General features: G+C 40.0%; 1 protein-coding gene across 1 annotated transcript in view; it reads left to right on the forward strand.

Annotated features, from left to right (window-relative positions):
* LOC122803143 overlaps window positions 1–27,193 on the forward strand; it is a 768,079-nt gene that overhangs the window by 399,679 nt on the left and 341,207 nt on the right. The window contains exon 5 of the mRNA XM_044072764.1: window positions 7,269–7,364. Coding sequence (XP_043928699.1) covers window positions 7,269–7,364 — 96 coding nt within the window. The remainder of the gene's footprint in view (window positions 1–7,268; window positions 7,365–27,193) is intronic.

Raw genomic sequence — 27,193 nt, forward strand, 5'->3', positions numbered from 1 at the left:
ATTTGCTGCAGGGGCAGAAGGGAAAGCTGTTTCAAAGCAAACCATTTCCAAATGGATAGGCCATTGCATTCATTTCTGCTACAAACACCATGGAAAACCGATCCCACAGGGGATCAGACCCCACTCTACCAGGGCTGCATCTATCGCTGTTTTTTTAACTGTTTGTTGCATTATATATTATTTGCACTTAAAGTTTCATTTAGTCGAAAATTGGTCGAAAGTTGTTTGTTTGTTTGTTAATTTAACTGTTGAGGCTGCCCACTAAAGTGTGCTAGCCAATGTAACTGATTTATTACTGTTTCCTGATTTTCTGTGTGCTTTCTATCTCAAAAACAAAAAAACAAAAAAAAATATCCTTGTTTTCCCACCTCTCCTCGACTAGTTTAGATCAGTATACAGGCTTTGCTGTATTCTGGGCTGTGGTGTAGTTCCTGTGGTGTCCATTGCCTTACTTGGATAGAAGGAAGTTTCTTTGCTCACCAGTGGGAGTGGGGAGCCTTGAGCAGCCTATCTGTCCCTGAATGAGTGACCTCAGCACAAGAGCTTGTAGTAATTGGTTGTTTTGGACCATTTCTAGCTCTTTTGAAGTTCCCTGTTTAAAATCCGCCTCTGAGCGTTTTTGAGCGGTTGTGCGCATAGCGCAGCGCCGGTTAAACAAGGTTAAACTTTTCTGGCTCTGCCAAGTCTGCTGTTCAAATTTTCCCTTAAGAAAGCTCTACTCTTATAATAATCTAGTCTAATCGCTTTACTATAAGCCTAGCACTTGTTCTCAAAATCTCTCTTCTAAGTAAGCACTCGCAAACTAAAGTAAGCACTACATCCACCTACCATCCCTGTGAGTACCCACTTCCCTTAAAGGCACACTCCCTGTGAGTACCCATTTCCCTTAAAGGCACAGCACTCCCTTAAAATTTTTAGCATGTTGAGTGGTAGATTGCTGACATCCTCTCCGGTTCAGCTGGTTAATCTGGGAATCTTGAGACAATGCTACAATTGTCTCATGTACACAGACAACCCTCTCCTCCACCCAACAAACACAAATACATGTGAGAGATGCAACTATATAGCCAAACTGGAGGCTGAACTGTCTCAACTCAGGACTGGCAAGACCAGACAGGAGGAGAAGGTAACCACACACACACACCAAACCCAGTCCCACATAAACCTACCACATCTGCAAACCAAACACATAAAAACACAAAGACATACTCGGAGGCTCTGACAAAAAACCTACCAAAACAACAGAGGTTTCCAAGGCAGACACCCAAAAATCCACCACCTCAAAACATAACACATGCATCACATACTTCAACAAATCAGTGTGTCAAACAATCACAGCCCTTAAGGCCAAACACCATGCCTGATACCCTAGTAATAGGTGACTCTATAGTCAGACACACTGACGTTCCGCTTACCAGGCTGAACAAGGAGAGGGTAACGGTGAGCTGCTTATCGGGAGCTAGGATCCGCCACATAACACACGCACTCAGGTCACTCCAAAGCAAGTACAAATATGACTTCGTCATTGTCCATGCCGGCGTGAATGACCTGAGACGTACCTCCCTGGACTACATGAAAAGAGACATAGAGGAGCTCTCCGATTATGTAGCCTAGGCTGGTATGACTCTGACCCTGAGCAGCATCTTGCCCTCACCAAGAATGATGCCACAATACAAAGACAAGATGACCAGCTTTAATAATTGGCTCAAATACTGGTGTCATTCTAGAGGGATCCAATGTCTGTCTGCTTGGGATGACATGCTGGACAAGCCACGCTGCTTCGCAAGGGACGGCTTGCATCTGTCACCACTGGGCTTCCAGATATTGGCTAAGGCTCTTGCCTCCCCCATAGTGCCTTTTTTAGGCAAGGCTCGAAAGACAAACCCACCTCCTTAGAAAACAAAAATGGAAAAAAATTAAGGGTAATGCTGCTCAACGCCAGAAGTCTAAATCTCAAGATGCAGGCTCTCGAAGCACTCCTCAGTATGGAGGACATCGATATCTGTGCAGTAACTGAAACCTGGTTCAAGGCTCCTGAGAGCACCCCAGCACTACCAAGCTATACCTCGTATCATGCGTTCCGGCCCCAAAACTCAAGCCAAACCAAAAAGGGTGGGGGAGTGTCCATATTCATCAAGGACACCCACACCTCCAGGTTAGTGGCAACACATGAAGCATCAGAGACCATCCAGGTGCAACTAACCGTAGGCAAAACTGCTATACAACTGGTAGCATGTTACAGACCACCCTCCCAATCTCAGGAACCCCACTCAGCCTTCCTGAAGACATTGGAAGATATGAATGTCTCACCAAACACCATCATATTGGGAGACTTCAACTACCCTAGCATAGACTGGGTGCATTATTCTAGCCCAACACCCTAGCCCAAAGGTTCCTGGAATTCATAAATTCAAACGCAATGGAACAGCTAGTCACCTCTCCCACAAGGGGAGATAATATACTAGACGTGATCATCACAAACATGGGGACAAAGTGCTCCACACCGGAAGTATACCCTTCACTGGTGAGGTCTGACCACAAACTAATCACCCTGGATATACATATCCCACCTCCACCCCCAACACAAAAGACTACAGTGAAAAACTTCTCTAAAGCCGACTTTACACTTCTTAAAAATGAGATGGTATCCTTTAAGCCCACTGGGACAGTGGAAACCACACCCCACAATGCAGAATCCTTCACAAATGTTTTATACGGACATCTCCAAGAATGCATGGATCATGCAATCCCAAATAAAACCAAGACCCTCTCCACCAAGGGCAGGCGTCCTGTCTGGTGGACCCCAGCCATAAACAAATTGTATAACAAAAGAAGGAAGCTACTGCACGACAGAGCAAAATCCCATAAAGAGAAGGCATCTTAGAAGGCTACGTTCTCTCATAAAAACATCCAAGGCCAACTTTGAGAGAAAAATCGCTATGGACACTAAAGATAACCACAAGGCCTTCTTCAGCTATGTTAGAAACCTGGGTGGAAACCCTCAGATATGTTCAGAGTTAGTTCACAATGACAAAAAATACACAGAACCCACAGATATTGCCAACATTCTGGCAGACAGGTTCAGTGCAAATTTCTCCCCTCCCTCACCCCCAAAAGAAGAAATACTCATCCCAGCTGACTGTAACCGCCCTGTCATCTCAGATGTCCAGGTGAGAACCGCCCTCAGCAAAGCTAAAAACACAGCATCAATGGGACCCGACGGTATCCCGGGTTGCGTGCTACGTGAACTCCATGAGGAGCTAAACCCGCACATAAAAATGCTATTTAACCTTAGCCTTACTACAGGATATGTACCTGAAAACGGGCGTACAGCAGCAGTAGTCCCACTCCACAAAGGAGGCACCTCTACCGACCCTGTTAACTACCGCCCCATAAGCTTAACCAGCCTGGTCTGCAAAGCTATGGAAAGAATTATTATGGAGCTAATAAATAGAGACATTGGGGACTTACAAACACTTGATCCCACCCAGTTCAGCTTTGTAAAAGGCAGATCCTGCCTTTTAAACCTGGTTGAATTTTTCGAAACAGTCACTAGAGCCATTGACGAGGGCAAAGCAGTCCATACAGCCTACCTGGACTTGGCTAAAGCTTTCAACACAATACCCAACTCTGGCATCATAGACAAGCTTAGCAGCTTAAATGTAAATCCATATGTCACAAGATGGGTGGCAAACTGGCTAAAGGATAGAACCCATAAAGTCAAAATCGCTGGAGCTATGTCAGACTCAAAGCCAGTGACAAGTGGTGTCCCACAGGGCTCTGTCCTGGGACCCCTCTTGTTCGGCATTTATTTCTCAGATGTGAAAGCAAACATGGGTGGGTTGTGGCTGACAAAGTTCGCAGATGACTGCAAACTAGGCGCCATAGTCGATACACCAGCTGACACATACATCCTACAGAAAGGCCTCACTGAAATGGACAACTGGTGCCGGAGTCATGGCCTTAAACTAAATGCCAAAAAATGTATAGTCATCCCTTTGGGAAAAACAAAGTGCCCACAAATTATCACATAGGCGGTAACCCACTGAGTACAGAAAAAGTAATCAGAGACCTGGGGACCCAAGTCGATAGTGACCTCTCATTTGACACTCACATTGCCAAAGTGGTTAGAAAGACTTTCTACCTTGCCCACCTTATCATGAAGGGATTCACATCCAGATCAAAGGAGGTCATTGTGCCCCTGTACTCCTCCCTTATCAGGCCCATGATTGAGTACAATGCCCCATTTGGTATGTACCTCACCCGGCACTTGCAACAGCTAGAGAGACCCCAAAAGTACCTCAGCAAAAGGATCAAGGGTCTCCAACATATGTCATATGCTGCCAGACTAAAGAAACTCCAACTCTATTCAGTAGCATACCACCTACTCAGAGGTGATCTGTGCCTGACGTAGAAGGCCATGTCCAATCAGGAATTGATGGACATGCTCCACCTCAAAAAATCCAAATCCATCAGAACCACGAGAGCTAAAGATTTGAACCTCAGCACAAATATGAATAGGACATGCTGGAGGGACAGATTCATAACTCAGAGGCTTCCCATACTCTGGAACAGAATCCCAGTTTATGTTAGGCAGAGCCCCTCACTGACTCTCTTCAAGAGAATTCTTGACAAGTGGATGGGAGATCGTAGGTTTACCCCAGGGGTCATCTCTGTGTCACTATTAGACAGAGGCACAGTAAACTAATTCTATTATGTAAGGGGGTCTTCACTGTGTCACTACTAGACAGAGGCACAGTATTCCAAATCTATTCTGTACACTTTTGTACCATTACATGGGGTGGCGAAAGCCACATCACTATGGCTAGGCTTATAAATGCCCCAGCCTAGTACCAAACTATGAAACAGCCTTTCTCAGAGGCGTCCCTACCAGGGACATCCTAGAAGCTGCTACCTGGAGTTCTGTACATACTTTCACCAAGCATTACCATCTGCCAATTTTCTCTAAATCCAGAGCTGGCTTTGCCACTGCAGTTTTGCAGGGCCTTTTAGCTGGTCCTAATTCTATTTAAATTCCTTCTCCAATCCTTAGCTTTGGGAATCTATCCAAAAGTGATGACTTTAACAGTGAAACATGAAGAACATAGTACAGTTGTGTACACTTACCATAAATGTAGATGTTTGAGTGTATTCACTGCTGCAGTCCTGGTTACCCTCCCTCCAGCCCCCTTCTTTTTTTGGATATACCTCTACTTTCCTTTGCTATCTTCAAAAGCTTTTTGGTGTATTTGCTTTTTTGTTGGAGGTATAACCTTGTATATTTATAGATTTAATTCCCATTACGGGGGCACCAGACATCTGGGGCAAGAAAAACTGATGTAATGGCATCGGCTGCATGTTTTATACCCCCGAAGACCTGACGTCATGGAAGAAGGAACAGCAACCGAAGCAGGACCCAAGACTTTGTTAATCAGGCTGACTGAGGGCTACTGCAAGCAGATAACCCAAAAATGATGACTGCAACAATGAATACACTCGAACACCTACATTTATGGTAGGTGTACACAACTGTACTTTCTCCGGTTCGATTCTTGGCTGGAGCACCTTCTGTGTGGAGTCTGCATGTCCTCCCTGTGGTCGAGTGATGCTTAAAGACATGCAGGTAGGTGCATGTGTGAATGGGTGTGCCTTCTTTGAAGGTTGGGTGTTGGGCTGGCACCTCGGCACCATAAAAATCAACTGCCAATCATCAGCGGACTGGAGTTTTGCTGTGGTGACCCCTAACCGGAAAAGCCAAAAGACATTAGTTTTATTGCTAAGACCCACAGACCCTTGCTTTCTTTATATATATATATATATGTGTGTGTGTGTGTGTGTGTGTGTGTATGTGTATGTGTATGTGTATACACTACCTCCGAGATGACACAGTAGGAGAGAAAGTGAAAATACCCCAGTGTTGCAATGTTAAACAACTGATCTGCTAACAAATGGGAGTTCACAGATCAACAACCTTTTATATAGCTATAGTTATAAACCAAAAGGTAAGAAGGTCACACAGACAAAAAAATTCAGGATAAACTGCAAGAAAAATCCCAAAAAAAAAAAAAAAAAAAAACCAGAAACCAGGAACAGATAACCACTGAATGGAGCTCCAGGAACCACAAAGACCAGTGTCCAACAACGAAATAATTTATTGAAATACCAATAGCAGGACCTCCATTCAGTGTTTCTCTGTTCCTATAAACTGCAAGAAGAACACAGCCAAGCTAGAGATTTCACTGTGTGATACCTTAAACCTCCTGTAATTGAGGCCCATGGGGTATATACAAATGACCACTTAAGAACCTCATGTTTGTCCACAGCTAGTGGGGTTTGGCTTTATTGGCCTGAATGTATCAATAAAAACTTAAAAAAAAGTAAAAAGTCATGGGCATTCAGAAGCTGAATAGCAAAACACTTGGTTCATTTGCATATATCCCATGGGCCTCCATTGCAAAAGTTTTAAGATATTCACAGTACATATATGTGTGTGTGTGTGTGTGTGTGTGTGTGTGTGTGTGTGTGTGTGTGTGTATATATATATATATATATATATACGTATGCATATATATATATATATATATATATATATGTGTGTGTGTGTGTGTGTGTGTATGTATATATGATTGAAGAATGTTCTGCCAGTGTACAAAAGTTTCAAAGCAGACTATATCAAAGCCAGCATACTGACAGCATACTAATCAGCACTGTTGCACCACCATACTCATGTTTGCTTTCCCTAACTGTAACCCTGCCCCTGACATTAGTCCTACACATTACCTTAAGAAAAATCCTTTCCCTAACACTGCCACTACATAAAACACTCTGACACACACTCGTAACATTAAACACTTGCAACACTAAAACTTTTTCCCATTACCTAGCCCTTATTTTAACCCTGACCCAAAAACGCACACACACACACACACACACACACACACACACACACACACACACACACACACACACACACACACACACACACGTTTCACCACCTGGTTATTTCAGCAAATATTTGTTTTTACCTTTTTTACCTAGGAGCAACTGAAGTGTACAAAGAAGGAGCTATTTGGTGATCATGAGCACTGTATTTATTGTTACATAGTGCAAAAGTGAAAGCTGTGGAAGTTAAGCTGTTGTCTGCAATATGTTGATTGGAAAATAAAAGTACTGAAGACTCAACATTGTTAGATTAAACTGAATATAATAATTGTTTTAGTTGACAAATTGTAATCAGTCTAATGGCTTGCATTTTGCTTTTCTTTTAGACTTAAGACGTTTTGTAAGGTTGGTGTTGCCTTTGTTTGCTGCTGCTGCTGCTGTTCCAATTGCCATTTTCCTTGTATTAAAACTGGGATTTGTAAGTAAGTAATCTGTGGCTGTAAAGTGAATTATGTTTCCATTATAAATGAAACACTGATTCAATAATGTATTTTGATTTTTGAGTACATATGTTGTATTTTTAAATATTCCGTTTTGTACATTGTGCATGAGATGAGACAGCGATAGGAAGATGAAGAAAGGGTGAAGATACTTCCCTCATTACTAGTTTATTAGCATAGCTTGTTGGTATGACATTGCCTCAACATGAATGCCATTTCTGAGTAAGGTGCTGGACTAATGAAAAGCTCTAATATAAAGTTTATTTCCTTTCTTGCATTTGTGCAATGGGTTTCTATTGAACTTCCTTTGTGCGACAGTAATAAATTAGAACATTGTTAGAATCCCCCCACCCACTGTTATTCTGACCCAGTGCCTCATGTTCTTTGCTGGGTTTACCAACATTTCAGTTTATCCCTGGCCCAATGACCAAAGTTTAAGCTGGGGCCATCAAGGAACCTATGGGCTTCCTAAGGGGGGCTGTTGTACATCTTCTATCTGTTTTTTTTTACCTAGCCATTTTCCCTACCCCTTGCCATGCTCTCATTGACACACATCTGAGGGCATTTCCACTCTTTGAACCACACCTCCCCTTAAGGAGCATTGTCAACAAATGCCCCCTCCCTCCCTGAATTGGTATGTCCATCCCTTCCTGATGCTGATAGAACCCAGGTCACCTGGGCTGTAGTCAGGATTTATCCCTCTGTGCCACAGAAACAGCTAGAAGATTGCTAGATTTTGGATCTGTGTGCTTTTAATAATTAAATACCAGGAGTATTTTGTATATGTTTCTTCTGTCGTTTTTCAGCAGTTGGATTAACAAGTATTGTTTATTGATATGGACAGAACTGTTAAGAAATGGACACGCGCGCACGCTTACACACTCACACACACACACACACACACACACACACACACACACACACACACACACACACACACACACACACCATGTAAAATAAAGTGAAAGATTTCTCTTACTTATTCTTGATTAAATATAACAATATAAATTATCATTATAGCACAGCTTTTTTTAGTGCAGTACCTTTCATACAGCCTCTATCTAGGGTTTTAATCATGCCCCAGTCAGGTTTCACAGCATATAAATTGTTCCTTTTTCTTCTTTCTCAGTCTTCTTTCTATTTCTGTGCTATATTGGAAAGGGGGTGGGGTCTAACAGTTTAACAGAAAGTTAAAATACTTAGAGGGGGTGGCAAACATGACTTTGAACTTGGACCACCTCCTGTGTTTTATACAAGGAGGGGAGAACTGGAGCCTTGGAAGAATTACATAGAGAACATAGCCCACAGGATTCGAGATTAAATAAGAAAATTGTTCTATACCTCTACAAATCAGTTTAACTGTAGTTTTAAAGCACAAGAAAAGCCACACATGAAGCATGAAAAAGAGAAAAGTATATATATATATATATATATATATAAATATATATATATATATATATATATATATATATGTATGTATATATATATATATAGAGAGAGAGAATGAAATTGTTTTATAGGGCAGGAGTCTAAATTGGAGACTGCTGTCACTGGATAAGAGTCTAAATCGGAAACTGTACTCATTGGATAGGAGTCTAAATTGGAAACTGCACTCCCTGGATAGGAGACTAAGTTGGAAACTGCACTCAGTGGATGCACTTCTTACGATCTAACATGACAATGTCTGTGCAATCACAGAGACATGGTTCAAGGCCACAGAGAGCACCTCGGCCATGCAAGGCTAGAATGCCTTCCACATGTTCATTAAAGAAACAAAGGCTGACGTGTATCCATCTTCATTAAAGACAAATACACCTCAAGACTGGTTAAATAGTACAACTATCTAGAGCTATTTCAAGTCCAACTAAATGTAGGTAAAGCCCCCTTCCATATCATTGTTAGCTATTAGTCCCCATCGTGAACCACAAGAACCACTCTGTTTACCTGGACCTGCTTGAATAACTCATTATACAGCCAAACACTTTGGTCATGGTTGATTTCAGCTATCCTTCCATTGACTGGGAGATATATATGAGCACACAACATGCTTGCCCTAAGTTACTTCAGACTTTGTTAATACAAATGCTCTGGAACAGATAGTCTGGACCCCCACAAGGGGCTTGAATGTATTAGACTTGGTACTCACCAACTTAGGGGACCCCGTGTGTGTTGCCCTCCCTATTAAGGTCTGATCATAAATCCATCTAATTTAAAGTAGCAACGATACCTGACCCCCCCCCCCCCCGAAGCAAAAAGAATGAAAAATTTCTCCAAAGCAAACTTTTACCTCCTAAGTGATGGCATAAATAGTTTCAAACCCTCTGCTGCCTCTGTCAACAATGACTCCTATACAGAGGTGTAGACAAATGCCCTGTATGAACACATATACAAATGCATAGACTCAGCTGTACCTGAACAGATCAAAACAAGGTCCTCACAAAAAAACAAGCCACCCTGGTGGACATCAAGCATAAATAGATCATACAACAAGAGGAAGAAACTAATGTCTAAGAACAAGAGGGAACTGACTCAGCAGAGGAAGGACACCCTCCACAGCTTGAACAAGCAAATTAGATATCTTTTAAAGTCCTCCAAAGCCAATTACGAAGCTAAACTAGCATTCCCAGCTAAGGATAATCACAAGGCATTCTTTATCTATGTCAGAAATATAAAAGGAAAGACCCAGCTTTGTGCTGAACTAGTAGTGGACAGGATCACTCATACTAAACCTAAGGACATCACCAACTTGCTTGCTAGCAGACAGATTTGATGTAAACTTCACCTCCCCGTCCACACCAGACATACCCTAAAGCATACCTGCCACCAGTCCTCTACCTAGTATCTCCAAAGAGCAGGTCATAACCACACTTTCCATGGCCAAAAAACACAACCACAGTCTAAGTACTGGCTTTGTCCCAGCAGATTGAAAAACAGCAAAAATAATTCCCTTGCACAAAGGGGGTCCATCAGCCAACTCTGGGAACTATAATCCCATAAGCTTAACCACCCTTATCTGCAAGGCCATGGAGAGAACCTTCACAAACTTTATCTACAAAGACATAGTTGACCTTCAAACTCTTGAGCCAACCCAATTTGTCTTTGTTAAGAGTAGATCATGATTACTAAATGTGGTGGACTTCTTCAAGAATGTCACCAAACCCTCGATGAAGGCAAAACAGTACATACAGTCTGTCTTGACTTAACCAAGGCTTTTGACACAATCCCCCACTCAGGCATCAATGATAAACTCACCCAGCAGGGGATTAACCCATACGTCACTAGATGAGTAGCCATCTGGCTCACCAACAGAACACATACAGTCAAACTTGGGGATTCCACCTCTACCAGCAGACCAGTTACCACTGGTGTACCACAAGGAACTGTGCTGGGCCCCCTTTTGTTTGGAATCCATTTCTGAGAAATCCAGGCAAAAATAGATGGCCTGTGGCTTACCAAGTTCACTGATGACTGCAAACTGGGTGCAATCGTTGAGTCCCACAACAATGTTGACATACTGCAAAAAGGGCTTACACAGGCAAATGATTGGTGCCAAAGCTATGAACTTAAACTGAACACAAAAAATGCGTCATTATCCCTTTCAGCAATGGGGAAGTCCCTGCAACTTACAGTATTAACAAAACCCCCTTAGCTCAAACCCTGTGGGACCATAGGTTGATAACAACCTTAACTTTGATCACCATGTGTCCACAGTGGTAAGGAAGACCTTCTACATTGCACATATCATAAGTAAGGGCTTAGTGTCCAGAGCTAAGGATGTCATAACCCCCCTGTACTCATCCCTCATCAGACCAGTAGTAGAGTACAATGCTCCCATCTGTATGTACCTCACCAGACACCTGCAGCAGATGAAGAGACCTCAGAGGTTTCTCACCAAGAAAATTCAGGGCCTTCAATAGATGACCTACATGGACAGACTGAAGGCCCTGTCACTGTTCTCTGTGTCTTATGGGCTGCTGAGATGTGACTTGTGCCTGGCCTGCAGAGCAGTCTCAGAGATAGGGTGGGAGGATGGCATAATGGTTAAGGTGTTTACCTTACAAACAAAAGGTGCAGGGTTTGATTCTCACATGGGGTAACTGGCTAGGCTTAAAGTGGTCCACAAGGACAGTTAGCCTAGTACTAATCTATGAACCAATGAACCCTGTCCTAGTAGAAATGCTGCTCATCCACAAGTCAAATGGGACAAGATTCACTCGATCTAGGGATCTTAACCTAGCCTGCAATATTAACAGGACATGCTGGAGAGACAGATGTGTCTCACAGAGATTGCCACTCCTCTAGAACAAACTTACAATTCATGTAAAACAGAGCTCCTCAATGACCCTATTTAAGTGCAACTTAGACAACTGGATGCGAGACGATAAATTTGCCTCGGAGGTGTCACCTATGTTCCTCTTCGATAAGTACGCATCATAGACTCACCCTGCAGAGATAGACTTTACAACTTGGTCAGTAAGGGAACAAGGTTATAACATGGCTAGGCTTATAAAGGCCCTAGGGCCAATAGCCAAGTAACCTATGAACCTATTTAATAGGTGTGGTCAAACACTTTGATGACTGGTAGAACATCTTTAATCTTATACAGCATTTACATGCTGATTTGCATGCATCTTCCCCACAACAGGTACCACAGAATAGTGCTAGTTTGCCTTGTGTCTCCCATGTTCTCCTTTTTATCCCCATGCTGTAGTGGAAAGGGAGTTTGTTAAAAAATAAAGTACTTGGAGTGGGTTGCAGATGCTCCTTTATTTCTTGCGGAGATGGGCGAACTGGAGCCTTACAGCAGAGCCTGACGAATTTGTGACAGAATAGAAATATGCTGCCAAACCTGCAAAATCATTGTAACTGAAGATTTATGGTGCTAGAAAACTGCATGTGAAACTGAGAGAAAGAGAAATCAAGACAGGTAGAAAGAAAATGTTTTCCTAGACTTACCATGGTTCAAGTAGTTATGGATATGTGAGTAATGTTTGTGTAACATTAACATTCAACACTAGCAATCTATTGTGCTGATGTTGGCAGTTTAGCAAATATACTTGAAAGTGTTCATTGTTTGCTGACTGAGGAGAAGAAAGAGGGACAAGAGCATTCTCTGCCTCATGCCTTTAGTATAATGAGCCTAATTAAATAAGGCCCTTTGAAAGATTCAGCGACCTGGAGATTGTGTGTGATAATAAGCACTGCTTTGTGACACCAGCTTACGGATGGAGTAAACCAGCATGTAGAGGCTGTATGAAAGGTACTACTCTAATTCAAAGTTGTGTTGTAATATTTGTTTCTATTGTTTTGTTTGCACTATGGATATTTAGTGGAAGCCTTTCAACATTGTTATTTCTTGCGTCTGCATATCTCAAGATAAAGTCACCGAAATAAGTACCAGGAATGCATTGCATAGATTTCCTCTAGGTAGTACCAGATTTAATTCCATTCATCACTGTTCATTAAAGTAAGAAAAAGATACAGAGAGGCATATTTAGAGAAAGAGAGCGAGAACATGCACAACAAAGTGAACTATTCCTCTTACTTCTATTTCACTAAACACAAGAAAGGACGTGAACATTACATCTCAGCTTCCTATTAATGTAGCACCTTTATTACAGGTTTTGATGGAATTTTATGCAGACTTCAATCAGGTTTTAAGTAACAGCTCTTGTTTCCCATCAATTGTCTTCTGTTCTCCTTTTCAATCCCATGCTGTAATGGAAAGAGGGTTTGCAGTTTGCTGAAATACCACTTGGTTCAGATACTGTGTTTCCCAGAGGGAGAGGAGAACTGTAAACTTGCAAGAACATCACAAAGAGAACAGCAGCAAGCCTGCAAAAACCCATCTAACTCGAGCCGTACTACAGAAGAGCAGGTAAAGTGTAAAATGAGACACAGATACAGAGAGAGAAGGAAATTGATTAATATGAATTATTTTAATTGATATGATGTCAGCACTTATGTACATTTGATTTAATATTTGCAGAACTGTAGTAGTCAGCACTGAAGGTGTTTGCTGATGCTGGTGATTTAAAAACTGCTCTTTGAATTGTACACTGGCTGCTGTGTCTTCTCTGTTTAGTGCCTTCTTCAAAATAATTCCAAGAAAAGCCCTCAGTGATACTCGACAGCTTTGCAATGTTCTTTGGTATTCAGTTATAGGGTGAATAAAAATGCATGAAGAGGTTGTATGGAAGGTATTATGATAATGGTGTAAGGTTTATTTCCATTCTTTTTCTTGCAGAATGGGCACTGAAAGTAGCATTGCTTTGCTCAGTACATATTAATCCCCACAAGGAGAAAAACATATTTTTCTGAATATGGCTGTAACAATTTGCTTTATAGTGATGGGTGAAGCAAAATAGAACATTTTTAAATGACTGCAAAAGGCAGCATTTAGCATTGTAGTGTTACATATTAAAAAGAAAGACATGGTATTATTCTGTATTAACAAATTATGTTCTGTTCTGTTCTGTTCTATTCCTCACATCTCCAACAGTTACTGTCCACTCCTGGGAACTATCTTAGCTAGAGTAAAAGCATAAGGAAATATTTAGGCCAAGATCACTAATTAAACATCTTGAATTTACAAGAGTTTGCAGTCTGTCTTGGGTTCAGATATTCTGCTGCACTTGATCTTATCAGTATGCCTGTTAATAATTTTCTCCCACATAACCTTCACATTTAGGAGAACTGTGTCTTTAGACATTCCTGACATCCTATATGCCCATGAGATCACTCCAGTGCTTACCACATTATATTCTCTAACTTCTACTGTTGATCTAATCAGCTCTAGCAGATTCGTTTCCAGTTTGTATTCCTCGCTCTTACTTCCATTGCATTATATTTCAGTGTAACCTTCTGAGATAAATTATAATTTATCTGTAATTACTGCAAGGTCAACACCCTTCCATCTTCCATCATATGATTCCAGTACTTCATTTCCAGTCCTATCCTTTTCCAAAATGATGTACTATATTGTCTGTTGTCTTGCTCTAACCCACCTGTTGATACTAAACTATTAGCTCACCTGTTCACAGCTGTGATAGACAACACTTCTATTTCCTTTTGCAAGGTGACTGTGGTAAGTTAACTGATCTTATGCCTACTGTCTCCTATAGTTGTCACTTGGTATGTTTTATAAAAAAACACTTTAACCAACCCAAGTACTGGAGCGGGTAAGGAAAGGCCAACCTCACCTCCTGCTTCGGGGAAGCAACTTTGTCCCAGACTACCCTTGGCTTCTTGGCATTCTGTATGAGTTTTACTCATCTGCCCCTTCAGTTTTATTAAATATTGCTTGTCTGGCAACAGCAATAAGGCTTGAACTAAATATAGGCTATCTGGTAATACATGCCACTGCAGGATCTAAACCCTCTGATCTAATTCTTGTACCCAACATTTTCCATTCTAAAAGCTTGAATGTTTTCTAACATCTCTTCGTGTGATGCATGCAAAATTAACTGCTAATGCTTTAGGTTTATCTACATTTATCGTATACCCTGAAATTGTGCCGAAGTTTTGTAATAGTTTGATCAACTGATGCATCTCCTTTTGAGGGTTTCTTATTGTTAGCCAGATATCATCAGCAAAAAAATGCAATTTTAGATTGTGTTCTCCTTCAACACTACTCCTGTATAGGTGAGCTTCTTATCTCCACAGCCAACAGTTCCAGGTAGAGGACAAAGAAAGTCAGGAATAAGGGAATATCCTTTCTTGTGCCTCTCAACAGTATAAGCTTCCTTGAAAGCCATGCTAGTATTTTCAATGTAGCTAATGAATCTGTATATGCACTCTCGCAATTGCTGCAGCCTCATTGGAAAACCAAATGATTACAGGACTGTGAACAACTTTCTCGACATCTAGACTCAGTACTGCAAACTGATTCCCTGAAAGTTACATGCTTTGAATGATTATTAGTCCTGTAATAATATTATCAAGTGGTCTCCTTTCTTCCTCACGCTCAACTTGATCCAAGTGTGGTATACTTGGCATAGTCTTAGCTAACCGCAGGGCCAAAATAGTCATAGCCTTGGTTCAGTATAAATGTGGCTGTGTAGGAGAAGGAACTGTGGAGCACTTACCTTCTTTATGTATGACTGATATCACTATGTTTTTCCAGGAGCTTGGTAACCCATGAGTTTGTAGTATCCTAGTCAATGACCTTAATAATATCCTCATTAAAAAGTTCCCTCCTCTCATACTCTACATCTTTATTGGTAACTCCAGAAGCTTGTTAACCCAAGAGTTTGCAGTATCCTATTCAATAACCCTAACAATATCCTCATTAAAAATTCCCGCTCTCATCCTCTACACCTTTATTGTTAATGTGGCATTTTCAAGCACTTTTCCTGCTGTTTGGACCACCATTGTTTTCTTAACTTCCTCACTGTCATAGGGGATGTGATGCCAACCACTGCTACCTATATGTGACATCCCCATGCTGGGCCAATAATCAAGGAGCCTGAATCCTCACCACTGACACTGGAGAGGGACACGTACTTGGAATACAAATGTATAGATGCAGTATTTCCATTTGCAGACATCTCTGCATTAAGCACAGTTTTCCTTAAGAAGACACAGAGAACACATTCAGCCCAGGGTCTGGATGTCTCTATATCTGTCTCCCTCAAGGTCCCCAATAAGATTTCCCACTAGTACAGCTGTAGGTAGCTCCTCAGCTGAGTGTCCAAGTCTTCCAGCCCCCTCTATGTGAACCCAGTGATTCATGTCCCTGCCCCAGATAGCTGAAACACACACTGAGAAATTTGATTTACACACACACATACGCACATGCACACACACACAAAAAACACAACTGGGAAAGACTGGCACAGGTTTACTAGCTATGCCCCCTTATGTGAGTATAAGGTAGTTAACAACACCACCAGACAGTCCACAGTCAGATACTCTAAGGCCCTTAACAAAGGGTATCCAATTAAACTGTGTGAAATTAATATTAATACAAATCATAGTAGTTGACCAAGACAGCTAGGCCTTGTGGAGTGTCTCACACAGTGTCACTAAATAAATATAAGTACTCTCAAAGGTTATATACTTTCTACAAGGACCAGCCACAATAAAAGTTTAAATATATTTAATAATAAATAATGAAAGAGCATGAAAATGCTGAATATATATTCACAGTAAATCACAGAGTTCAGATCACAGGAAATATTGAAAAGAACATTGATGGATAGACTCAGACAAATAAAGAAAAACAATATCTAAACTAAGCTTCACTATATTCCTGGCTAATCTAAAAGAATTACTGTTCTCTAGTTAAGTTACTTACTACCACATGGCAAGATGTGTGGGTGAGGGTTTTTCTAGTCGGGTTCCCCAAAAACAGAATGCTCAATGCTCTGAGATTTCTCTTTGCAATATCTAAAATATAATTCCCAAGAGGGCTGGCAGAATTACCTCATCTGGTCACCTGACTCTAGGTTCTCACAGTATTCTTCTTTGAACTGAGACATGAATTTAGCATAGACGGCTACAATACACATCTAAATGTTTATGGCAGTGCCTTGAGGTTCCCCTCTTTTTACTGAGCTAATGAACAAAGGCTTTTTTCCCAGAGCTAGCATCTCCAGGCCTGTTCAGCACTGTGGGGTGCCATTTTAATGGTTTAACTCATTCACTCTGGAGCAGCTCAGAAAAAGCTGCCTGCTTAATTCCACCATAGGAACAACAGTGCAGCCTGAGCTCATTTTCAGAAAATCCATTTGTAATACTATACAGAAAACAAATGTTCATAACTCTTTAACTATAAGAGCTACACTAAAAATGTAAACGCGAAAGTTGTTCAGCAGACACTGATCTTTCCAACAGTGTAAATGTTGATAGTGCATATCAAAGTCATTATTAAATATTTGGCAAGGAATGCTGATATTGTACATATTTTTTACCTTTTTGGAAAAACAAAGCACAATATCTTGGTCTATGTACCATGCAGACCCATACAATTTGAATGTAATTTGTTAGTATGAATGTCAGCTTTAAAGTGATAACTTAACCATTACTGTGTGATGCTCCTTTCATGAGATATTCACAGAAATATGATTAATATATTATTTCTCATAATTGATAAATAAGCAAAGCATAATATCGCATCAGCTGTAACAGACAGAGCCTATATATCAGTGTAGAAGTTGTGCATCTGAATGTCAGCTTCAAAATGATGCATCATTTGTGTGATTACCATGCTCCCTCGCAAAGATATGGGCATAATAATGAGAAGTATTGTAAATGTATAATTTTCATACTCGTACAAGACTAAACAAACTGTGATATCTGTACTGTGCACAGTACACAGACACAGTTCTTTTACCGTGTTGTAAGGAGTAACACTGTCTTCAAAATGAGGTAGTGCTTCACACAATGAGATGTTCCCTTGCAAAGTTATTTAACAAAATATGAAAAAAATCATAATTTCCATAACTTAAGTCCGAAACAAACTTTGATATCTGCCTAGGAGTACAACATACAGGCCCCATTCTTTTACGATGTTAGAACTATAAATAATCTTTTCAAAATGAGGTATTACTTAGCACATTCAGATGCTCCCTTGCAAAGTTATTTACCAAAATATGAAAAAAAATCATAATTTCCATAACCTAAGTCCAAAACAAACTTTGGTATCTGCACATGTGTCAAACATACAGGCACAATTCTTTTATCATGTTAGAACCAGCAATACTGTCTTCAAAATGAGATATTACTTGGCACATTCAGATGCTCTCTTGCAAAGTTATTTACCAAAATATGAAAAACATTATAATTTCCATAACCGTAAGTCCCAAACAAACTTTAATATCTGCACGTGTCAAACATACAGGCACAATTATTTTACCATGTTGGAACCAGCAATACTTTCTTCAAAATGAGATATTACTTGGCACATTCAGATGCTCCCTTGCAAAGTTATTTACCAAAATATGACAAAATATCATAATTTCCATAATGTAAGTCCGAAACAAACTTTGATATCTGCCTATGAGTACAACATACAGGCCCCATTCTTTTACCATGTTAGAACTAGAAATAATCTTTTCAAAATGAGGTATTACTTAGCATATTCAAATGCTCCCTTGCAAAGTTATTTACCAAAATATGAAAAAAAATCATAATTTCCATAACAGTTATTTGCCAAGCTCAGAGAAATGAATTTTACACAACACATTTCATAATAGTGTTTTACTTACTATACTGGTCCGACTTGGTCATGGGTGTTTTCCATTCTTCTCACAAGCTGCATGTTAGCAGTCTTGCATGGCTCTCCTCACGCCATTGTGGAGGTCGGTCAAGAACAACGCAATGCCCTCCTCAGTTAGGTGAATGCCATCCATTCTGAACAGGTGAACATCTTCCGCGGTGATGCTGTTATGGCAGATTGTAGATCCACCGACCCTGTGCATCAAGCCATGCATAAACGCATTCTGTAAAAGACAGTTTTGCCTTACTTGAAATAAAGCATGGGTGGACACTGACAAGGGTGCACAGCAAGGGCACATGTAAAGAGAAAAAGCAGGGTAAGGACCGCCGCTCCACTAATATGCCAAGGACAGGCATGGGGCTCCAGATGTTGGTTATCTGCAGTGTCCCATAGCTTTGCTGGCAGTCCACTCAGACTGCTGATACCACTATGGTCTCATGACCTCCTTCAGTGTCAGCAGTCTCCCTTTTCTCTTTACATGTGCCCATTCAGCAATGGACCTAAGGGAAGTAACTCACTAATTGCTGTCCTGACCTTCATACATTTACTACCCGCACCTACATACACTGACTACACCTGAAGGGAGGGAGACTGTGTGGAGAGCTACATCAAGGCAACATGTCAAAAAAACAAGACTGACCCAGGCTGTGTCTTTTTGCATGTGTCCTTTCCCGGAGGGAAACATTACATCACAGTGGCACACCCAAGCCCATGCTTACCTAGGACAGCAGCACTATGGGACTGAGCTAAAGAGTCTCCCAAGTTCCCAACTGCGATCCAGGTGGATCACAAGATCCATGCTGGCTGGGTATGCCCCCCGCAATGCACCCACCAACCTAAGAGCAGTTGGCAAAAAAGACTGAAGAGGGACCTTTCTGGCATTGGTGCTGAAGGGCTTGGCTGCTAACTGACATGGGGGCACAGAAAGGGCACATGTACACTGAAAAAACAGGTGAGGCACTCTGCTTTACCTCTGCCTTTTCCATTTACATGTGTCCTTTCAGCAATGGCCATTAGGAGTGGAAGGGAGGAGCTAATGTAAACCCTGTTGCCCTGACCTACATACATTGACTACACCTGAAGGGAGGGAGACTGAGTGAAGAACTACATCAAGGCAACATGTCAAAAGACCAAGACTGACCCAGGCTGTGTCTTTTTGCATGTGTCCTTTCCCGGAGGGAAGCATTACATCACAGTGGCACACCCAAGCCCATGCTTACCTATGACAACAGCACTATGGGAGAAATTTATGGTCATGGTACACGCCAAAGCATTCGACACACAGGTTGACCTTGCAAGTCGGGCAACCCATGATGGCTCAGCACGTTTACCCTTGCTGGCACAGTTTTTGCATCTTGATTTACGCCATTTCACCGGAAAGTGAGAGCCATGCTCAGATCGACTCACAGCCTCTGGGACAGTAATCTCAGTGCATCTTTTCCTCTTCGTGTAACTGGCAAGTAGATGCAAGCCTAGGTTCCTTCGGAACTGTAACTGTGTTGCTGGAATAGCACGCCCAGAGTGTGACAGTTGTTGATAGCTGATACTTTCACGGAATATAATGAAAGCATTGACAATGGCCACATCCCATAAGAACCAGAACAAGTACAGCCACCATTTTTGGGCCTTTCTGGCACTGGGATACTGTATCCTGAGCTGATCTGCTCGGTCCACCCCATTCATGTAACTGTTGTACATGTTTACAACTGGTGGACATGGCACCGATGCCTTTCTTCCATCATGCTTTGTCCTGTATGTGCTGGAGACTGGCAAGGTTGGGTTACAGTTAGTTGACAGGAGGAATACTGGTTTGCTATCCTTCCATTCAGCAGCTAGCAGTGGTCCACTCTGCAATTGCTTGTAGTAGCCTTGAGCTGCATTTCCAATGGCCTGTCTGTTGAATGTTAGAGGCCATCCTGACCTATTGGTGCGCATGGTTCCACAACAGTATAGATCATCTTTCAGCAATTGCTGTGCCAGCAGAACAGAGGTAAAGAAGTTATCAAAGTAAATGTGATGCTTCTTGCCAATCAGTCCCCTAGTTAAGTCAACCACAACTCTGTGTGCCAGCCCGACCTCTGTATTCTGCTCCATTTTTCCAGTGTATACCTGGAATTCACATACATACCCATTGGTTGAGTCTGCCAACACCCACACCTTAATGCCATACCTCTCGGGCTTACCAGGCATAAACTGTCTAAATGTCAAGCGTCCACAGAAGCCAACCATGGCTTCGTCCACAACCACCTCACGATGCACATTGTAATGTGTCCTGCATGCATGAAGTACCGCATCCAGTATTGGCCGTACGTAATGTAGCTTGTCATCACCCCCAGATCCCTGTGGTAGGCTCAGGCTGTTATCGTTGCAGTGGAAGTACTGCTGAATTTTTTCAAACCTATCTCTGATCATGTACTCTGCTATTGGGAAGTGACCTTGTACATGGTGCGTTTCCCAGTACTGCCTCAATTCAGGAACATGTACAATAGACATGTATATTCTGACACCTAGAAATGTGCGTATGTCTCCTGGGCAAACAGGACTCCACCGCGTATCAACCTTGCCTGCTGCAGCCTGCCTCTGTGCAGCATAGCGATTTGTTTCATTAGCAATACGGGTGTATAGTTCCTCTGGGAACATCAAATTCAGGAAGTCCATCTCTGTGCTATCTGAGCCCAAGTGATTTATTGGTCCTACTGGCCCCACAAATTCCTCAATGTGTAAAGTTTGAAGGTGTTTTTCCCACGTGATCTTACGTGGTGGGCATGCTCGGCGTACCTGACTGGGTCGCAAGGAACAGTTGGAAATGGGAAGGGCTGATGGGTTGAGAGATGGTGCTCTCTCAATGCCAGTAGCAACTGTACTGCTTGCAGTTGGTAGTGAACTGCTGACACATGCTCCCTGCTGAGGCACACCCATATCATTCTCTGACAAGGAGCTACTTGGACTCATATCTAAAGGATTTTCTCCATCCCAATCACCATACTCTGGACTACTTCCCACATCATGCACAGTCGAAGGCACATCCACACCCTTGTTGGCACTTGCAGTGCCATGCACTGTGGAGGACTGCATAGTTGTGTCAGTCAGACCACGTGCTTTCGTGAACACAGATAAAGGCAAGTCATCATCTGCGTCATACTCTGAATGCACTTGGTGGCCATTGTGTGTGGCCAACTTGTGTGTGGGCACCTTCCTTAGGTGTGCAAGTGGCACCTCATCCTCACTGTCATGGTCAGTGTCATAATTACTGGTCATGTCTGCTTTGGCAACTCGTAGTGGTCTTTCAGGAATGGCGGGCACAGGGGCATCATCCGTAAAACAGGCAATGACCTTTTCACACAGACATGCGAGTGGAATGTCATCCTCTGAGTCATAATCATCATCCTCACTCTGGTTGGCATTATGTGGTACATCAAGGTGCATACCATTGTCTGAACCACTGCTACAACCATCACAGTCAGTTTCCTCACCCAACAGGTAAATGCTGCTTGCTTTCTCCTCAACAGATGGCATCTTTGGTGGTGGCTGTGTTGCTTTACACTTGAAATCACACCTGAAAAACACAATGCAATACAACATTCTGATGTAATATACCTGCACAGAGGCACGTGAAAAGCAATGCACCTATTTATTTATATATATATATATATATATATATATATATATATGTATACATATCTATATATTTATATCTCCATCTATATATCTATATATATATATATATATACATACACATATAAATCTGTGTGTTTGTGTGTGTGTGTGTGTGTATATATATATATATATATATATATATATATATATATATATATATATATATTTATATATATATATATATATATGTGTGTCCCCAGATACTTTACACCCTGGGTAGCTCACCAAACAGATATGCAAATAGTCTAACAGGTGAAATATGCCTCTGGTATCTCACCCACAAAGGGTGGTTAAATATTTTTAATGATAAATAAAAGAGCAAGACTATAATCAGTAACTCAACAGAATGACTTCATAGTTCAAAAGCACAGGAAATATTTTACCACAGCAGTGCAGAATAGTCGCAAATAAATACAACATATGAGTTTGGATATTGTCATTGCCTTATAGTTAAAAACAATTTATGATTTTTTGTCAAATGAGAGGATGCAAGGCAGTCAATAATGATATATATATTCAAACTCTTCATACAGTACACCACAGATCCTCTTATTCCAGCCACTTTCTCATGAAAAAACAGCAATTGAAGATGTAATGTCTACATTTTCCCTCCTAGACTGCTTACATTTCTTTTTTTTTTTCCATAATGAATCTTTATTATTTTACCAATTTTCCATACAACAAAGAAAACAGCAAAGAAAAGAAAATACAAATAATACCCAAATTAAACTAGTAATACCCATACTACAAACTATGTGCATTATTTACATGAATGCTTCCATCCGTTAAACAAAAAAAAGAATCTACCACCATTAGAATGAATTGTTCTTACCAACTTTCACATCAAGTATGCCTGTCCTGGGATTGAGCTGATTTCGGTACATTAAGCTAATATAATGTTGAAAATTTGTTCCCTCACCTTCGGGTTATTAATATTCCTTTTATTATCCTTAATTAAAAGTTTATGTGCTAGAATATATTTCATGGCTAAACCTTTAAAGATTTCCCACGGAGTTTGAAATGGAGTCAACCAATTTGTAGCTATATAAAGTTTCATTAATAAAAACATATTCATAAGTATAATCATTTGAGTTCTATTCAAATTATTAGGAGGAATATGTAGTATCATAAATTCCCAAGAAAGTGTAGAATGTTGATATCCCATCTTTTGTAGATGAATTTTTAAGGAATTCCAAAGTTTGTAAATACATTTACAGCTCCAGAACATGTGCAAGAGGTCTGCCGTTTGATCTTTACAGTATGGACATTTGGGCGAGTTTTTCGAATTGACTTTATGCAAGCTAAGATGTGTATAGTAGGCATTATTAAATATCATCAATTGTGTAAATATTAACTTTTGAAGAGAAACTGATTTTATTGTTAAGTTAATTGCCTTTAGTATTTTGTTATCTTCTATCAATGGTATTTTATCCTTCCAATATTTTGACAAAAGTATTTGGTTTTGATATTTCAGCTCTTTTATCAGTTCACTTGTAGAGGTAATAAATTTGATATCTTGTCTAAGAGTTAACCATAAGTTTGAACAAGTAGTTAACATTTCCTCATCAATTTTAAAGTCTTTGAAGTAATTTACAGAGAGATCCTTCAATTGTCTCAATATTATTAAATAAGATTTAGGAAAATTCATCCCCTGCAACATATCATGAACTGAATGGTTAAGATATGGATATATTTCAAGTAAAGTTAGATTAATTATAAGTGGATATTTTTTAAGATCTATTACTTGGTTATTAATTTTCAAATTCGGGTTCTTATGAAAGGGTTGAAAAGTCATCATATGCTGTAAGAGATTTAATGATTGGAAAAGATTTTGTATTAGACTTATATATACTGTAATATGCTCCATTAAAGAAAATAATTTAAAAGAATCTTTACTTAAAAAAGGTAAAGCTTTCGGGTTAATGTTCAAACTTACAACGTGTTTATGATTCATAACTACCCATTTGGGTGACCATTTATTACTAGATATCTCATAGTAAGCTATTCTTAAAATTGTATTAGAATTTATTATTAAGTAATACATTTCAAAATTAGGTAGATCTAGGCCTCCTTTATTTTTCGGAGTCATCAATTTATCATATGATATTCTAGTCTTCTTAGGTTCCCATATAAATTTAGCCAATTCCATGTGAATTTGTTTGAAAAATTTCCTGGGGATCAAAACTTGAGTAGCTCTAAAAATGTACAAAATTCTGGGTAACACATTCATTTTAATTATTGAAACTTTGCCATTGTTGGTAATTTCAAATTATTCCATCTTCTTAAATCGGACAATATCTGATCCCAAAGCAACTTGACATTATTCACATAGAAATCTCTGTTATCCGTAGAAAAGATAACACCCAAGTACTTTATCTTATTCTCTGATTTAATTTGTCCTACCAATGGTAAAAGAGAAAAAGGTTTCGGTGCTTTCAAAGGAAATAAGTTGTTTTTTTTAAGATTTATCTTGTAGTTGGATACATCAGCAAAATCTTCCACTGCTTTTAGTATTTTTTTGGTATCTGAAATTGGATTCATACAATAAATATTGAGGTCATCAGCAAAGGCAGCCATAGATATCTTAGTGCCATAAACTATTGGGGCATTATGGTATATATTTTGCTTAATATGTAAAAACAGTGGTTCTAAATATAGATTAAATAATATAGGGGATAAAGGACAGCCCTGACGAGTTCCATTCTTAATTTGTATTCTTTTAGAAAAAATTTTATTAATGTATAAAGTTGTATATGGGTTATTATATAATATTTGTAATGTTAAAATAAATTCTTGAGGTATATTAAAGTATGATAAAAGATCGAACAGAAATTTCAAATTAACTCTGTCAAATGCTTTTTGTGCATCAATAATGAGAGCATAAACATTAATATTTTTTTGACAAGCATATGAAATTAATGTATGTAATGATAAGGTATTGTCAGTAGTTTGTCTGGCATTCATAAATCCGGCCTGTTCATTGGATATTATTAAGTCTATTACTTTCTTCAATCTATTAGCTAAGATAGATGTCAAAATTTTCATGTCAATATTTAAAAGAGAGATAGGTCTATAATTGTCCGGGTTATGTAAGTCAGTGTTTTCTTTGGGAATAAGAATTGTTCTGGATGCAGTAAAATGAGGATCACTAATTCCATTATTAATTATATAATTAAATATATGTGGAAGTATCTTGCCAAAGGAGTCACAAAAAGTTTTATAAAATTCTGCGGTCAATCCATCCGGACCTGGTGCTTTATGAGATTTCAACTTTTTAATTATTTCTATTATTTCCCCAGAGTAGACTGCTTACATTTCTTGAAATTGTATACATAACATAAATGAAAGTAGTGTGGAGGGGTGGAGGGGTGGGGTGTATTGCAAATCACTGCAAGTGGAGAAAGAGCCAAATGTGAGTTGTGCATTCATCAATGTGATAACGACTTCTACTTATGTGAATAACAGTGACAGCTACTGACAGTTTTACCTGAAAAGTGACAATGACTCAGTACTATATTGTAACTGCACTGTGCTGATGACTTGCAAAGTTATTCATGGCCAGGCACAGGTGATAATTGTTGGCATTCATTATATTACCTTCTGCAGGTGTTATGCAACACAGTCATAATCTGTTATAAGGCCATAGTCAGTCAAATAGTATAACACTTACATATTACTGTGCCCTTCCTCCCACCTAAATTCCACACATGACTGACAAAGCCAGGAGAAATGCATAAAAATATGGTAGTTCCATGTTGTCAGTAGTCACTCTGTAATAAACTTTATCTCACTCAGGCAACTACTCACTATAATCATATTAATAATAATAAGACACGCAGAAATGTCAAACTAGATAGCTTGGCTTCTGCCATTCACTTACTCAGCAAAAACAGTATAAAAGTTATTATTGAGCCCATCCTCCCACCTATTTGTAGCAACATACCAAGCAATGAGGAATGAGTCATATTACAATTGTTTGTCTACATCACAAAATCCTGTGGAATAAACAGTAAATATCAAATACACGAACACAGGTGCAGACCATCATTTGCTAAGTAATATGGTCTGATACCCTTGTACTCCCATGTTGACCAATATTGAATCCCCCTGGAAACACATCAGAAACTAAGCCAAGTATTGAAGTCAATCATATAATGTCCAGGCACCAGACTCACACACACACCCACACACACATTATGTGCTGTGCCACTGTGCCACCCACTACATATACAATGAAACCAAAGTGTACATAATTACTTATCTACGTTTGTTTAACTACAGTATTTTTCAGGTTATCTGCTAAGAAATTTCTAGTCCAAGCGAAAACAAAATCTAGTCTAATGCTGACTTTTCACAGTGTGTATGTGTGTGTGTGTGTGTGTGTGTGTGTGTGTGTGGGTGTGTGTATGTGTAACATCAACATGACCCATGTACACAACCCCTATTAATCACCAATTTTCTTGCCCGTTGCACAGAAAACATCAAAACCATGTCACAGTATATAGTACAACAGGTCAGAACCATGCCAGTTGAGTTTTCCCTGTAATATTCCCTCTGTTTTATTAATAATATAAATAAAGCTTTGCTTTTGCATGCCTAAACTACAAAATAAGCTACCTACGGAGTGCTTCCAGATTACCACAAAGTGAACGGACGCCATAAATGTATGTCAAGAATGAAATAAAAACAAAGTGCATAACATAAGAACAATAAAACACAAAACATGAAAATGCAGAGGGAAATGTATACATCTCCTGAAACGTTGACATGCTCCCTTGCAAACTTAATTAACGAAAGCTAAAAATAAGCCACATTTCCATAAACTAAGTCTGAGTGTGCACAAACACCAAAATGCAATATCTCCCCAGCGACCCCTTTCGCAGTTTGCCCCACTATGCACAAGCACCAGAATGCAACATTTCCATCAACAACC

Source organism: Protopterus annectens, chromosome 5.part1 (genome assembly GCF_019279795.1).
Source record: "Protopterus annectens isolate FY-2018-M chromosome 5.part1, PAN1.0, whole genome shotgun sequence".
NCBI classification, from domain to species: domain Eukaryota; kingdom Metazoa; phylum Chordata; order Ceratodontiformes; family Protopteridae; genus Protopterus; species Protopterus annectens.